Source organism: Miniopterus schreibersii, assembly GCF_964146895.1.
Source record: "Miniopterus schreibersii genome assembly, chromosome: 4".
Taxonomy (NCBI): Eukaryota; Metazoa; Chordata; class Mammalia; order Chiroptera; family Miniopteridae; genus Miniopterus; species Miniopterus schreibersii.
The window spans coordinates 48,860,987-48,878,413 of NC_138105.1; the positions used below are offsets into that span (position 1 = coordinate 48,860,987).

A 17,427-nucleotide genomic window follows, 5' to 3' on the forward strand; every position below is an offset into this window, starting at 1 on the left:
TAGGAGGCAGGCGATCCCCTTCCGATCCGGGTCAGGGCACGTGCGGGGCTGCGGGCTCGGTCCCCGGGGGGCGTGCAGGGCAGCCGATCTAGGACTCTCATCACTGAGGTTTCTCTCTCTCTCTCTCCCTCTCTGAAATCAATAAAGACATTTAAGAAAAAATGGTTTTTGTGAGGCTGATGAGATAGGAAAGAATTGCTGCTGCAAGACCAGGCAAAGCTGAGGATTTGGGTCTTTAAAGGAAATAAGTGAAGCGTTTTAAACAGTTAAGATGATATAAAAGCATACCTCGGAGATAACATGGATTTGGTTCCAAACCAGTGTAGTAAAGCAAGTATTGCAATAAAAATATCTTTTTTTTTTCTTTGTGGTGGAGGGCCTTGCCTTCAGTTTGTAAAATATGCAACACTTACTGAACATGAGAAAACAAAGCATGCCTGTAATAAAATTTTAAATGTGAATGGATTACTGGCTACAATTCAGAAAACATCTTTTGGTGCCTTTGGTTGAGAGTCGTCCCATGGACCAAGAGGTTACCGGCCCAATTCCAGGTTGGGGCACATGCCTGGGTTGCGGGCACATACGCAGTAGGGGATTTGCAGGAGGCAGCTGATCGATGTTTCTTGTCGATGTTTCCATCTCTCTCTCCCTCTCCCTTCCTCCCTCTAAAAGTCAATAAAACATATTTTTTTTTAAAAAGAAATCCAGTAACACTTGGTGAGCATTTAAATACAGGCGTGAATTAGAGACTCCTCAACAGATATTTTTAAAGTTGTAATGTCTAAACCTTTTGAATTACTGGTGGCAGCAACTTCCTCTCTTTTTGTTTGTTGATTTACTGTGGGGTGAGTGTATGATTTTAGTTTAAATACTATAAGATACAAAATACGAGTCATTCCCTATCATAGTTCATGACATAAAAAATTAAGATAGGCCCCGCCGTGCATGGCTCAGTGGTTGAGCATCGACCTAGGATCCAGGAGATCACAGTTTGATTCCCAGTCAGGGCACATGCCGGGATTGTGGGCTCGATCCCCAACGAGCAGGAGGCAGCCGATCAATGACTTGTCATTGATGTTTCTATCTCTCTCTCCCTCTCCCTTCCTTTCTCTGAAAGCAATAAAGATATATTTTGAAGAAAAAAAAATTAAGACAGGAGTGCCTTCATTATGACACTGAATTCTGAAAGGCTGGCTGTGCTTTGTATGGTATAGCATAATTTTACAGGATGGAGCCAGACTACCTACTGGATGCTAATTATCCTAATGATTGTTGTACATTGGATTCTTCCTCTGGATCCATTGTGCTTTAAGAATTGTTATTTTCTTTCCTACAAGACTAGTTCAGAATCAATCTTATTTTCACCCTTATTCCTTGTGTAAGAACTGAAACTGTTTTAAGTTTATCAGTGATCTAGTTTCTTAGCCAAGGAATATTTTCCAGGCCTGTTACTCTCTGACATGCTTTGTAGTCTTTGTCTCTGACTACCCTCTCTTGTTTTAGCAGTTGCTTTTCCTTTCCTGTCCTTAGCTTATATGCAAGGGTACCTGCAAACTTTTAAAATGTAGCATGAAACATGTATATGGATGTGTATCTGTATGCATACACACACCCAGTCTATGTCCTGCTGCATGTATTGAGGAAGCCAAAGAGCAGTGGTTAAAGCTTCCTGGCTTTGGAATCAGACTCCCAGGAGTTCAAATCCAACCTCTGCCCTCTTCTTTGTGTGATCTTTGGCAAGTTACCTTTTTGTACCTGTGTTCTCATCTAGTAAAAAAGGGGTGGGGGCAATAATAGTACAACTTGCCTCTTAGATGACTATTTCTTGTACTAAATGACAGTTCATAAGTTAAATACTTGGAACAGTGTCTGGCATAGTAAATGTGTGAAAATAGGTAATAGAAAATGTGTATATTTGTGTATGTATATATGAACATACACATTACCTATAAATTCATCTACAATGTCAGAGCAGAAGGGAGAGTTAGAGGGAGCAGGTATGTCACATTTTGTTTTATATCATTTATAAGTTTCTTTTTTTTTCAGGCTCCTTTGATGCTATGTTGTGTATTCGTTTATATGATTTTAAGGCCACTTGTTCATGACTTACACGCAGTTGTTTTAATCCAGTCATTTATGACAAAGGAAAAAAAGTTGCTCTGATATAAGAATGAAGTTGTGCCAGGATATCATCATTTAACATCTCTGGTTAATAAGCAGTCTGCTGCCCAGCTTCTGAGGGCGTCTGCTGGGGGCTTATCATAAGAACACATGGAGCCCTAGCTGGTTTGGTTCAGTGGTTAGAGGGTCTGCTTGTGGAATGAAGGGTCCCAGGTTCGATTCCGGCTAAGGGCACATACCGCTGTTGCAGGCTTGATCCCCGGCCTCTGTCAGGGTGTGTGCAGGAGGCTACCAGTCGATGTGTCTCTCTCACATTCTGCTTCTCTTTCTCTCTTCCCCTTCCACTCTCTTTGAAAAGCAATGAAAAAATATCCTCAGGTGAGGATTAAAAATAGGTGATTAAAAATAAATTAATTAAAAAAAAAGTCTTTACCAAACAATGACAACAAAAAAGAACACAGAAAAGCCACTATGGCAAGGGGACATTTAGACTATAAATACTGAGAGTTTGTGAGGATTATTTGAGTTTCGGTTTGGATGAGGCAACTTTACTAACCTAAAACTCTCTGAAGGCCTTTGGGGCATTTGCTCCTATCCTGGGGAGGTACTCCTCAGAGAGATAGTTGATAAACCCACCTTGGCCTGGTGAGAGATTAGCCCACCTACCAGCATTGGGGTCTTTGTAACTGGGAATATAATCTAGGATTAGGGATTTTTCACTTTCTCGATGGTAGCTGGAAATCACCCCTTTGGTTGGTGGTTGCTGACTCTCAGAGAGCCTTCTCTTTATACAAAAGATACACCTCATATTAAATTAAGACTTCATTCCTTCACCTCCCCTTGCCTGGATACCAGTGTGATTAATCTGTCATTTGCTTGGAGTATGTTATTTTTCCATTTGGCTTTATTAAGAGATATTATCCTGTATGCTATTGGCTTGTGAAATCATGATTCCCACATCAAACCTGTGCTAAATTAATTGTTGGCAAAGACAAAAAATAGCTTCTGGAGCAAAATTTTGCTACCTTCCCCAAACAAAAAACACCACCACCCATACCATTATTAGAATAGTGTGAAATATTCTGCTTAAATATGATAAACAAAAAGGAATTTTCTTTTATATGAATACTATTTTTCTCTTTAAAAAAGAGTTGAAGCAAACTAATTTTTAAGTTTCCTTGAAAGAGGTTTGGTTGGGAGGGAATGAATAAGCTTTGTTCAATTAACCTATACACATTTTTCATGTGCAGGTCAGGAAACTTTTTTATTCCATTACAAAATATGTGGTTTTAATAAAAACTTTAAAACTTCTCTTATATCTTAGTGGTTAAGAGCACATTTTGGAAGGCACATGGAGCTGTATCCCAAATAGATCAGTTTACTAGACGTGTGATTTTAGGTTCCTCTTCTAAGTCCCTGTTTTCTCATCTAAAGACAGTCAAAATAATACTTAATCCCACAGGATTACTGGGAAGCCACTTTGCTGAGGCCCTTCTTTTTTCTCCACCCCCTCCTTTCCCTTTCTTCCTAACAAGTACACTTTTTACATTAAACAGCAACAACAAACATGAATAATTTAAAAAGAGAGGCTCAGATACTTTAAAAACAGAACTCCAAAAATTATAATATGGACAGTACCATCCACAATCTCATCAGAGGGAAAAGTATCTTAACAGAAAACACCTGTTTGTTTTTGTGTTTTTTTTTTGGTCAAATTCCAATTTTAGAACTTTTGTTTTTTCATTTTTCAAAGCTAATATTTGGAAATATTTTTGTTTTTGTTTAATTGTAGTATTTGAACTTTTTATGACACATATGGCTCAGTATATTATACAAGTCATATTTAATTAAGCATTAAACACTATTTGAGTTATGAAACACACTGTCTACAACTCACTGGAGAAAAAAATAGTGTGAAAATTGACATACTAACATATTCTACCAGGTAATATTGCATTAAAAATAGAAAAACTGAGGAATGGCTACATTCCAAATATTCCTTTACTATTACCCATTACAGTTGAAAACTTAGAAGGCACTCTTCCCCTCCTGGGAGCAAGTCCAAGCCTTTCTCTTCCCCTTTCTCTTCCCCCACAGGCAAGTATCCCCCACGACTTGCAACCAGGGGGAGCAATGAGCAGCAGCAGCTCATCTCAGGCTAATTCCCTGGACCTGTCTCCAAGGCCCTCTTTTCTGACTTTCCAGTGAGCCAGAGCAGCCCTGCCTAGGGTCTCCTGTTGCTTCCTCTATCCTAAGCCCTTCCCTGTTTCACTGTCCCTAGCTTTAATAAATATACTCTCAAAAGAACAAACAAAAAGCTTTGAAGAATATTATAGTCACTTACCTAGCAAGTGCCACAAAACAGTTGATATAAGGTATGAGAACTTGCGGAAATAGAGTATGTATTATAATAATTCTAAGAGAATAGGGTCAGGAGATAGTTGTAGGTAGTTCTTAGGTGTACAATCAGATGACAAACTTTCAGATGAAACTGATTGAACTTTTCTGTAGATCAATTAACAGGAGCAGGAGCCTCTGTCAACCTCAGTACTTCCCTTACCAGGACTCCTTGGAATCCAATTATATGATTTTATAGTAAGATGTAAACTCAGATGTAAAAAGCCAGGGCTAGAATCCAGTGTACTTTCCATGAACACTCCGTCCAGGTGGAAGCCAAGAAAGAAAAATGGGATACAGATCTAGGGTTTAGGAGTGAGGTCATTTTGGAAAGTGAGAAGGGAAGAATCAAAGGGCTGGAACTCAGGCTCCAATATGCCTAAAATAAGGCTCTTGTTACTGAGAGGATTAGCATTACTAATTTTTTCCTTTTGCCTCAGGCTCTGACATGGCTTAACTGACCCAGTCTTTTTCAGAAAAGTTTGGTATTTTGTTCATCATGCTTCTTTTTGGTGTTAATTTTTTTTTAAATGGTATAAAAATACTACTAATCTTGATTACTAAGGCTTTTGATACACTCTTATATTTTGTACATACTCATTCTAGTTCTGGCTCTTCAGAAAGTGAAAATGATGCAGCAATGTGACCAAAGAGACTGATTTCAGTTTGGAAGGAACTGAGCCAAAGAAAGAAGGGATCAACATACATTTATTTATTTATTTTAGCGAGGAAGAGAGGAAAGAGAGAAACATCAGTCGCCTGCCTCCTGCTCACCCCCTACTGGTGATTGACCCACAATCCAGGTATGTGCACTGACCAGGAATCGAACCAGTGACCCACTCCTGGTGCATGGGTGGACTCTCAACACTGAGCCACACCGGCTGGGTTACTATTGTTCTTTTGTCTACTACTACATCTGCTCTACTTCACTGACTTACCCCCACAGCCCCAAGTTGGGGTGACACCATTATTTCTGATCCCCTTAACCATCTTGGTTAAACTATGTAAAATCTTTTTTCTTTTATATTATGAAAAAATTAGACATTACAAGGAACTTTTAATAGTAAAATAATAAACACCAAATTGTAGAGATGGTTAAGTTTTAAGTACACATATTTGACATTCCTCTGGTCTACTGCTCCCCCTCACCAAAGAATAAAATATGGTTCTTTTGTCATAGACTTGTTCTAGTATGCCACTTTCAGCATACATGCCACTGCTGGTTTAGTTTTTATAGATTTCGAGAATCTTTGCCCTTACTTTGATAATCTAGAATTAAGTAAAAAAATCTGCCGTGGCAGGGTATATAACTAGGCTATTCAGTCTGAAATGTTTCAATTAAAAGGAACAAGCAATGGAATAGAGACAAGTGTCAGGAACATTTCTGTCATGCTGTGCTCAATACTCTGAACATATACAAACTAAGGACAAGTTCTGGACAACTAGACACTCAAATCACTGAGTGTTGTAATGAACAATTATTGAAGTGGTATGAGCAGAAATCTATAAACCTTTTATTACTTTACAGTGGTATAGGTGGATTTTAACTTTCTGTGAATGTGAGAATCTACTTGAAAAAGTACAGGCTTGTATTCATTGAGATCTATCTGAACTATAGATTGTTTTTTTCTTTTTTTGTACAAAATATATAAACATATCAATAAGTACATGTTTTAAACATAAGTATAACTGATAATAGCTTATGTTTCTACTAAAATGACTTTATGTAAAAGAATTATAATTTACCCAGAAAATCATTTAGAATTTTCCCAAATACCCAATTGAAATAACGAGGTAACACATTTTATAAAACATCTTTTGTTTGTATGTAAATTTAATTACAATGCTTTTTATAAACATCTTCCATTCTAAAAGACACCATTAATAAGCTATGAAAGGGAGACAAACTCTAGGATGTCAGAATTTCTATATCAAATTCTTTATATATCAATCCCAACCTTTTATTTTTGCAAAATAAGAGTTATTGGTTTATGGCTTCTACCTTTTTATAAAGTAAAATTTTCAGTCAGGATATGAATTTGTAAATTTTATACCTGGAATTAACTTACAGTAAAATAATAGAAACTTTATGACACTGAGCTAACAGTCTTTCAATAAATACAAATTAAGAGCATATTTAAAACTTGGGAACACTTAATTATCAATACAATTCAGATTTAGTCTGGATAGTTCACTTCTTGGGTAATCATTCATATCCCTAAATTCCTCTGACTTCTACCCCCCCCCCCCCCAAGTCTCACCACCACAGGAGGCTGAAGAGCACCAAAACAGAGCCTAGCTGAATGATGAGCACTCGTATGTTAGAGATATTGCCCAGCTTGGGACTTCAGTGACATAACTATATTTTAAATGTCAAATTTAAGTGAGCCTTTCTAAGAAACTGTACAAATGAATCAAGGACATAAAACAGAACTTCAAAGGAAATCAAACATTGGCTTCTCATAATTATATGATGAGAAAAAGATTCAGAAATGAACATTTCAGTTTTAAAATAAAATGAGCTACAATTAATGTATAAATGAATGAATATTATTCAAAATAAAAACTTTCATAAACATGAAAGTCTATACTATAAAATTGGTAGCAATTAATAGCTTCTTTCTTAGTCTTTGTATATAAATAATTGAAGAACCAATTATTTTTTCTTAATTCTGCAAAGCCAAATAGTCATTGAAATTGATTCCAGGTTTAGCATTTTTAAAAATAATCACTCAAACATATACAAAGTTATTTTAATAGTTTTGAAAAATTATAGGAATATGAAGGACCGATTTTAAATTCTTGCACTTTTTACTATTGGAAAGTCTCAAGATATTACAAAGTATTTTTCTTTCTAACCCAAGTAAGAATTATAATGTGCAGAAAAAGATGAGAGATTTTTGTTATGCAGGTAAATAACTGTGCTTCAGACTGTAATTGCTTTTGAATTTATGTTATTTTCCCTCTAAAAAGAAAACAGAAAAAAGAGAATCTTGTGAAACTAATAAGACATCCCAGGTGCTTTCAAAGGATTACTTTTCATACAGGAACTTCTAAGCAAGCACACTATTGTGTGGGTGGATATTTTTCATTCACTCTTCTTCTTCATCTGGCAGACTGGGTGAAGTTAGCAAGAGAAGATCTATATTTGAAAGGCAAAGGAGAAAGAACATTATAATAAATACTAACTAGCAGACCAATTTACCCATGCTTAATTTTTTTACTGGACAAAGAGTTATGAAAATTTCACAACTTCAATAAAGGACAAAAACGCATGATAATCTCAATAGACAAAAAAGTTATCAAAACCCAACACTCTTCTTTCATGATAAAAACATTCAGCACACTAGGAATAAAAGGGAACTCCTTCAACTTGATAAAGACATCTACAAAGACCCATAGGTAGCATCACACTTAATGGTGAAAGAGAGAATGCTTTCCATTTAAGATAAGGAGTGAAATAAGGATGTCTGTTCTCACCACTTCTATTGAACATTGTACTGGAGGTTCTAGTTAGGGAAATTAGGCAAGGAAAATACATAAAATACATCCAGATTAAGAAGGAAGGAAGAGCTAAAACCACCTCTATTTGCATATGACATGTGCTTGTACATAGCAAGTCCTAAGGAACCTGCTAATGAATCAATAATTTCATTAAGGTTACAGGATGTAAGGTCAATAGCCGAAAATTGGTTATGTATTTATACATTAGTAATGAACAATTAAAAAAATGAAATAAAATGTTATGTATAATACCAGCAAAAGAATAAAACATGTAGGGATAAATTAAACAAAAGAAGTATAAAACTTGTATCCTAAAAATTATAAAACATTGTTGAAAGAAATTTAAAGTAGATATGAATAAATGGAAATACATCCCATGTTCATGGATTGGAAAAGTTAACTGTCAACATGATGATATTTCCCATATTGATCTACAGATTCAACACAATCCCTATCCAAATCATAGCTGGCTCTTTGCAGACATTGACAATCTAACCTTAAATTTCACATGGAGCCCTAGCTGCTTTTGCTCAGTGGTTAGAGCGGCGGACTGCGGACTGAAGGGTCCCAGGTTTAATTCTAGCCAAGGGCATGTACCTCGGTTGCAGGCTCGACCCCTGGCCCTGGTCGGGGTGAGTGCAGGATGCAACCAATCAGTGTGTCTCTCTCACATTGATGTTTCTCTCACTCCCTTCCACACTCCCTGAAAAGCAGTGGAAAAAATATCCTCGGGTGAGGATTAAAAAAAAAAATTTCATATGGAAATTCAAGGGAACCAGAATAATCTAAACAATCTTGAAGAACTACAAAGTTGGAGGATTCAGTCTCAGTTTACAGAGTTGGTACAATACTACAATCATCAAGACATATAGTATTAACACAAGGATTGACATATGGATCAATGAAATAGAACCAAGAGTCCAGAAATAGCCTGACATTTACGTCAATTGATTTTTGACAATAGTGCCAACCAATATAATTCAATGAGGGAAAAACAGTGTTTTCAACAAATGGCGCTAGATATCTAAACTGAAGATCTACATGCAAAAGAAGTTGGATCCCTTTCTTACACCATGTACAGAATTTAACTCAAAATGGATCATAAATGTGCTAAAACTTAGAAAACATAGGTGTAAATATTTGTGACCTTGGATTAGTCAGCGTTTTTTTTAATATGACACCTAAACCACAATAAACCCTCCAGGCATGCCATGAGTAATAAACTTCTGTTTTGCAATCTGTCTGTAGACAGCTGTTGAGTTAAGGTTCACCATTCTGTGCTCTAGGTGCTCCACTTAACAAATGTTAATTTAACAAAGTCAGAACACCACATTCTGTCTTCAGGAAATTTGCAGCAGGCTGAGGGTAGAGAGGAAGAGTGCAGTCAGCACATTATTACAATGCAGAGGGTCAAGTACTTTGATGGAAGTATACAAATGGTGCTGAGGGAAAAAGTGGGCATCTGATACAATTGGTAGGGGTATCAAAATCAGAGAACAATTCTTGAAGGATGAATAGATAGTGAGGTAAAGAAGAAAGGACATTGCAGGCAGAAGTGTAGCAAGAGGTGAAGAATTGACTGACTTTAAAGTAATGGTAATAGTAATAATTGTAACCACTATCTATTCAGCACTTATTCTGTGCTAGGGATGGCTATGATAAGGTTAGGTACCATTTCTAGCTCTGTCTTTATAGGCTTGGAAGTGGAGGGAGGCTTAGAGAGGATAAATGACTTACTGATGATCACCAGTGAGTGAACTATATGGCCAGAGCTCAAATCCAGGAAGTCCAAAACAGTCTTAATTCTTTCTTATTCCCTCTGAAAGAGGGGAGGGGAGAAGAGGTGGCAGGTGATGCTGAAGAGGTACATTTTATAAGGTGCTGTTCTTTATTTTTTATTTTTTTTATATATCTTTATTGATTTCAGAGAGAGGAAAGGAGAGGGAGAGCTAGAAACATCAGTGATGAGAGAGTCATCGATCAAGCCCGCAACCCGGGCATGTGCCCTGACCGGGAATCGAACCCTGATCGCCTGGATCCTAGGTTGATGCTCAACCGCTGAGCCACGCCCGGCCGGGCAAGGTGCTCTTCTTTAAATTATGGGAGTTCTCACTGTCCTGAAGGCTATAGGGACACTTAAGGACTTTAATCATGGTGTGACATGATTGGATTTAGTTTGGAAAGATCAGATGATAAAAAAAATGGACTTTCCAAAACAAGAACTGGAGGCTGGAGTGATCAGTTAAGATATTGAAGTCATGTTGGGGAGATGTAACAGGCACTAAGATAGTAGTAATCCAGATGAAGGGAAGGGAACATAAAAAAATATTTCAAGGTAGCCCTGACTGATGTGGCTCAGTTGATTGAGCATTGTCCTGTGTACCAAAAGGTCTCCAGTTTGATTCCCAGTCAGGGCACATGCCCAGGTTGTGGGTTTGGTCCCCTGTCCAGGTGCATGCAGGAGGCAACCAATTGATGTTTCTTCCTCACATAGATATTTCTCTCTCCCTCTTCCTTCATGTCTTTCTAAAATCAATAAAAATATATTTTAAAAAAGTATTTCAAGGTAGAAATGATAATCCTAGTACTAAATGAGAGGGCACTGTGTTCGGAAATTCACATCGAGATAGTAACGTATATTTCATCGCATCTGGGATCTTATAGTAAACATCTAATATATAGTATTTTTATAATTCTCCAAATTTTTAGAACACAGGAGAAATATCTGAGTGGGGAGAATTAAGTTTACTTTTAAGTGTTCATTCATCAAATATTTCTGAAGAACTTACTGCAGTCGCTGGGCATTTAGCTATGATCAAAGCAAAGTCCCTGTTCTCACGGAATTTACATTCTTTTTTTTTTTTAAACATATCTTTATTGATTTCAGAGAGAGGAAAGGAGAGGGAGAGAGAGATAGAAACATCAATGATGAGAGAGTCATTGATCGGCTGCAGCCCGCAACCCAGGCATGTGCCCTGACTGCGAATCGAACCCTGATTGCCTGGATCCTAGGTCGACGCTTAACCGCTGAGCCACGCCCGGCCGGGCACGGAACTTACATTCTAATGAAGAGAGGGAGACACTAAACAAATAACAAAGTAAATATACGTTATGTCAGGTAGCGTTAGGTGTTATGGAAGAAAAATAAACCAGGAAAAGAGAAACCAGGGTGGAGTGAGGTATGCTTTTTTTTTTTTTTTTAAAAAGACTTTATTTTGGTATTGCTTTTTTTGTACAAAGGATCATCAGGGAAGTCTTTCTTGATGACATCTATGATATTGGAATCAAGAACCGAGTTATAGGAGTAAGCTGTGCAGAAGCCATGGTAGAGATTTGCATATACACTATAAACATGAGCTTAAAGAGTCCATAGGACAGCTGGACAGCTAAGGTGATTCCAAGGATGCATTTGGACACCATTACTGGTCCTGAAGGGAATAGTGATTTGTTCCAGAGATAAATATTCAAAAGGAAGGATGGTGTCATTGAAACCAAGGAAAATCCACTCTATGATATTACCTACAGCTAGATAACTGAGATTAGGACCAAATACGTTCACTGGATTTGAGAAGAAGAAAGTCACTAGGAACCCTTCCCAGAATATAACGGATAACAGTGTGTTGACAATAGATGGGAGGACAGGAAAGAGCCATCTTTTCAAGAAATTTGGGTGTGTATAAAGCATGGGCTGGTCATGAGAGCACAATAGAGTCAATGGTGCACTTTTTTTTTTTTTTTTGTAGAAAATAGGCCAGTTTTGACTCAGGAACATTCTGGGGAAGAAAGGGAGTAATTGCTGGATCAAAGTTCCTGAGATGTAGAGAGATTGACTGTTCTTAAGAGAGGAATCTGTTAGTGAAAGACTAGGAAGATAAAATGGAAGTGTTGCAGATACAGATGTTTGTAGTTTGTGGGCAGGGTCTGAGTTTGCAGCTTGATTATCTTCATTTTCTCTGAGAAGAGGAATTATCTCTTGCTGTGAGTTGGAAAAAGAGGTTAAGAAGTTTAAAGAAACTAGAGGTCATTAAAGATTTGAAATATAAATGAATGGGAATCAGAGGCACCTAAGAATAAGCGGAAGAGCACTGTCTAGAGAGCCCTGCTAAAGTTGGACATCAAGTGCTCCACTAAAGTGGAGATTCTGTGCTGAAGGCAAAGTTGGCTTTCTGCTCAGCCAAAAAGGCAGAATGGAATGAGAATGGCCAAGACTATAGGACACTTTGGAAAGAGTTGGGAAGCAGGGCAGAGATTTGGTCAAGGAGGTAAGAGGTCCATGATTTTGAGGCGTAAGAATAAGGCAGAAAATAGAGAACTAGAAAAACTTACATTTTGAATGGTAATCAAGGGTGGCAATTATAGAATTGTATACCTGAAACCCAAATAATTTTATTAACCAATGTCACTGCAATAAATTTAAAATTTTTTTTGAAAGGGTGGCAAGAGAATAGTAGCTGGTCTCAATTTATAAAAGGGAACTTTACCAAATTTCTTTTCATAGCCATTACTTCTAGTAGATGAAAATGGGCAAGAGGGTGGGAAGACTTTTACTTTTGACTTTACATACTTCCATATTGTTAGAAAAAAGTTTACACCATGAAAATGTATTACCATTATTATTAAAAAGCTAGATAGAATATGTACTAACAGGATTTATAGTTATCTAGAGTACACATTTATAAATAAAAGCAATGCTATAGTAAGATTTTACTATTGGAAAGGGGAAATTAGAGTCGAAAACCCCTACCCCACTTTCTACTCTATACCTCTCACAGTGAACTGTAAGCTTGGAATTCCTGACACCTTTTCTTTTGCTTCCCTCCAGTCTAATTCACTTAGGGCTGAATGTGATGTGGAAATATTTCTGTGAGAAGAAAAATACCAAGAAAATGAATTGTACGCAGCATAGGTTTTCTATTTGATTAAGTTTATTTCTATTTAATTGTTAGGAAATCTTCCTGAGGATCACTGAAGAGGACTAGAAGCTGGAAAAGTTGACATTCAAGGTAATAGAACATTTCTATTAAGTGAGTTAAAAGTCTAAACCATTCTAACGGGTTAATCTGGAAAAATTCCAAAGTTAACTGTTTACCTTACCTATCCTTTTACAGTTTTACTTGACCCTAACTGAATCAAATAACCATGTGTGATTTTATCTAAAGCATGCAGGAAAACAGAGGGGAATAAATGAAAGGGTGGTTCTGCCTCAGAGTTCCACTACCTAGGTCTATTGTGCCGTTACCCAGTTATCAAGTTGTCAAGATGTTTTGTTGCAAGATGTATTAAAAATGTGCAGATATTTAGGACAGTGAGAATTGTGCTATCAAATTTGAAGGTAGCACTTGTTGTTATAGCACTGGTTCAGCAAGATCTTGGGAAATTATCTAATGTTTATCTTGCATTGTTTCTTATACTATCTCTGGATTCAAAAATAAGGCTTTTACCATTCTTCAAAGAACTGTAGCTGGAATGTAGGACTAGTCTACTGACAAAATGAATGCTGTAAGCTGAGTAGTTCTTTAAAGTGGATCAGCCTAATTTTGTAAAGGATTGCTATTATTAAATAGTTCATATGGCCTTCACTCAAATTTCCCCTTAGTTTACAAATTTGGTTTGTAGGTCAGAATTTTTTCTTAACTTTGACAATTCAAATTTCCCAACTCTATCTTGTTTACTTGCAACACTAGTTTTTATGGCAGGTGGTTTGTAGAGAAAGTCAATATAACCTGTGGCTAACTATGGGCTTTTATTCAAAGTTATGTAAGGTATCTTGCTCTGTATATGCAGGAATTCCCTTGCTATTGTGAAATGCCTCTTCTCCTCTTTGTTATTTGTGGAGGAGTGCTGGGAAAATCTTGAACTTCACTTCTCAGCACAGATTTTACCATTATTTATTTAGATGTGAGAGTGAAATGCATTATCAAGACACAGCAAATAATTTTTTAAACCTATAAAATCCATTTAAAGCATGTTTGAGCATCTACTAATTGTCTTCTCAAGAACTTATTATATCTTTTTGGATTCTTCACCAAATTTATTTTTCATATGTTGATAGCAAAGAGTAATTTGTTACAGATTACAGGCATAGAGAACTTGGCTTTTTGTCTTAGTCCTCATGAGAAATGCTTATTACTGAAATGCTTATTATTGAACCTTCTTTTAATGTCCTACTGAGGACTCTCATTGGTTTTGAAAAGCATGTATTAAACAATAGGTATAGCAACCATTCTTTCTTCGTGAATAGTGCCATAAATGCTAATGTCTCTAGGCCAACTGAATACGCTAATTCAGCAATTGCCTGTGTATGTTAACAACCAAGGAATATTTCTATGGCGTTTTTTAAAGAAAAATATATTTTATGACTTCACAAGCTTAAAATTATTACAATGGAATGCCAAGTTATTTATTTTTAGTATGAAATAACTTAAACTTGGTCAGTGTTTGAAGTTAATTGATTCAGATGATATTACTGATGATGGTGGTGGTGCAAAACATCATTGGTCTTTTAATCATCTTTTTTTTTTCTCTCAACAAAAAATAGGGGGTAGGAGCAAAATTCTATTCAGAATTTATCCTTAAACATGCAACCATAAAGACTAATTCTATGAGTGAGGCTGTAAAGCTGCCATGCCATTAATATCAAGTTGATTTTGCATATTAAAAGAAATATTTTCAGGAAAAATAAACTGTATATTGAGGATAGCACATCATTCATATAGTGTTGGGCAAATACATCTAAGTGCTTTCAAGCACATAGTGGTCTTAATGGGAAATACGCTTGTTCTGGATAACATAGGGAGCTATTCAGTGTTTTTCAAAACACATATTTAAAGATACTTTCATAATTATATTCTACTGGTGCCTGATTTTTTAATTATAATTGTCAAACACACACAATAGTATTAATCCCCATATAACTATCATTCAGATTCAACAATTATCAAGATTTTCCTCATCTATCCCATTAAACTACTTTCAATCATCATGTCATTTCACTGTTTCATCTGTTAGCAAGAATCCTTTAACCAGGGTTGGGGAATGTTTGGCCCACAGGCCATATATTGCCCAAGAAATCTTTTGGTCAAGGCAACTGCAGGCTGGACTCGGAATTCAATAAATCTAGGAGTTTTTTTCCACAGGTAATTTTAAAGTTGATAATTTTGTATGACCTTTGAATGATTTTATAAATATCCAAATGTCTCTTGGCAGGAGAAAGGTTCTCCACCCCTGCGGCTTAAACTGACATTACCATAAAGCCATTATCACAAGTTACAAAACAAGAATAGACATTCTTTGGTATGTACATCCAACCTGGAACATTGCCTAAAAGTAGGAAAGCTATTTCCCATCAGAAATACCTCAGGGGAAGGGCACTCGTGAATGGAGAGGCATACATCTCCTCTGATGGCAGCTGAATCTGTGTAGTTTCCTTCTCGTAGCCAAATTAGCTGAGGGGAAAAAAGAGAAATATTAGGAGCATTTTTCAGAAAATTAACTGGTTTTTAGTCTGGGGAATGCAAGGAAATATTTAGGATCCAAACTATAATGTGATTATTTGCTATTTGTTGAGATGTGATTATGATATAAAAAATTAATGCGATGCAGATGCACAAGGTACATTCCCAACAGTTCATGTTAATAGCAGGAACTAATAGTAATCTCCTCCTCCTACATGCCTTCTTCCTAAATGCTTCTGGACCTTTTATTTTATGTAGTAAGTTAATCACAAATATTTTACAAGAACATTGTCCAAGGTGTTCCATATTTCAGAAAAGTAGAAGTAGTTTGAATGGCAATTCCTGTGACCGGTAAGAAGGAATGCTTTCTGAGTTGCTAATTTGGAACTTTATTCTTATTTATGTAAAAGGGCACACCAGGGGACTCCGTTTGAAATTACCTCAAGGATCAAACTTCTGTTTAACTAAAAGGCAGAGACTGACTTTTTAACCAGTTACTTACCATTTTCTGTTCTAAATTGAGAATTATATTATCAGGTCAATAATATAACATATTTGGATATAAATATAACTACCTTTTTGTGTAAATTTGGGTTTGTTTTTTCCTGAGTCAGAAAACTTTCTGATTTTTTTACTTGCCAGTGCTTTGAAATCTTAGCTATTTGGTTTTGAAGTAAAAGCTCATTAGAATAGCTGTTTACTAAATTCTTATTGGACAAGAACAACACAACTGATATCATCTTTGAAAAATATGTCAAGTTAATATTTATCTTGACCATACATATTTTTGACATTTTTAGCTTTATATGTACAGTAACACTAAAATTGTACTTTTTGTTTTAAGTGACACATCTAATTACATAACTGGAAATAATAGTTATCGGCCCATTTTAAGAATTCATCTACAATTTGTCACATTATGATTTTTATATGTTGTTAATTCAGTTAATGTTGCCCCACTCCAGCCAGCAACATGCTCTTTTAATAAACTGCTTTGGATTCTGCATTTTATCTAAAAATCTATATGTTTTGTTTACCTCTAATGAATAGACCAAACATTTCCATTCCTTTTTACTTGTAAGGACGACATATGTACAGTAGCTAAGGGATCAATATTCTTTAAAATTAGAAAAATAGTGGTAAAATATTTATCATCATTTTAATATCCAGCTATTTTTAAAACATCCAAATAATAGACCTAGCAGGATAGATAGCATACTTCTAAAACCCTACACACTCCCAGTACCCTCAAGCACAACTAGGTGATTTTCAACATAAACACAATCATGCTCAGAGCCCCACGGACACCAACAGGCATAAAAACAAGTTACTTGGTACAAATATATCAAAGTCTTACCTGGTCTCTGTCCATTGATAAGAAGACTCATCATAAAAATTAAAAATACAAAAAAGAATTGTTGAAATCTCATTTTTCTGCCACACTAAAATGGAGCAGTAGCTCTCAAAGTAAATCAAACTTCTTTCAACAGTCTGTGCAATATCTGCGTGGCTCTTCTCACATTCTAATGACAAACCTCGGAGAACTGCCAGCTGCCTTTTCCAGAAAGGTTAATGATCACATCAGACAGGGTTACTGGTGTGTTGTGCTGTGGTCAGAGCCTCCCTCAGCCCCAAACCCCTCCTCCACTCCCCTCCTCTTTCCCCTCTGTCACTCCCCTTTATTTCCATAAGCAAATATTGGTGAAATAAACCATTCAAGTGTGCTGTAACTTCAGTGGAAGTCTACTCTGGAAGCTTTTAGGAGAGACTGACTTAATTCAATCTGGATTTGGAGAAATGTAAAACTAGGTATGGTTTTGCCTCCTCCCCTCACCATTTGCATCTGTTTAAACTATGTGTTGCCCATATTGGCCCCACATGCAGAAACCAATGGAAATGACAGGAAGCCTCTCTTTTGTCCTTTTTTAGAAGGAATTCTGAAGCTCTAACT

General features: G+C 36.4%; 1 protein-coding gene across 1 annotated transcript; it reads right to left on the minus strand.

Moving 5' to 3' along the window:
• Positions 1 to 5,282: 5,282 nt before the first annotated feature.
• Positions 5,283 to 17,097, minus strand: APELA (apelin receptor early endogenous ligand). The gene is made up of 3 exons (XM_081135835.1): positions 16,834 to 17,097; positions 15,378 to 15,467; positions 5,283 to 7,660 (listed from the first exon to the last, which is right to left on the minus strand). Exons 1-2 carry the CDS (start codon positions 16,904 to 16,906, stop codon positions 15,379 to 15,381), a joined length of 162 nt encoding a protein of 53 aa, XP_080991961.1. The 5' UTR covers positions 16,907 to 17,097; the 3' UTR covers positions 5,283 to 7,660; position 15,378.
• Between the last annotated feature and the right edge of the window lie 330 nt (positions 17,098 to 17,427).

Excerpts from the sequence above, each read along its gene's own strand:
- APELA (XM_081135835.1), bottom strand. The coding sequence starts at position 16,906 with ATGAGATTTCAACAATTCTTTTTTGTATTTTTAATTTTTATGATGAGT. Across the intron at positions 15,468-16,833 it reads TATCAATGGACAGAGACCAG|CTAATTTGGCTACGAGAAGG; the intron begins GTAAGACTTTGA and ends TTTTCCCCTCAG.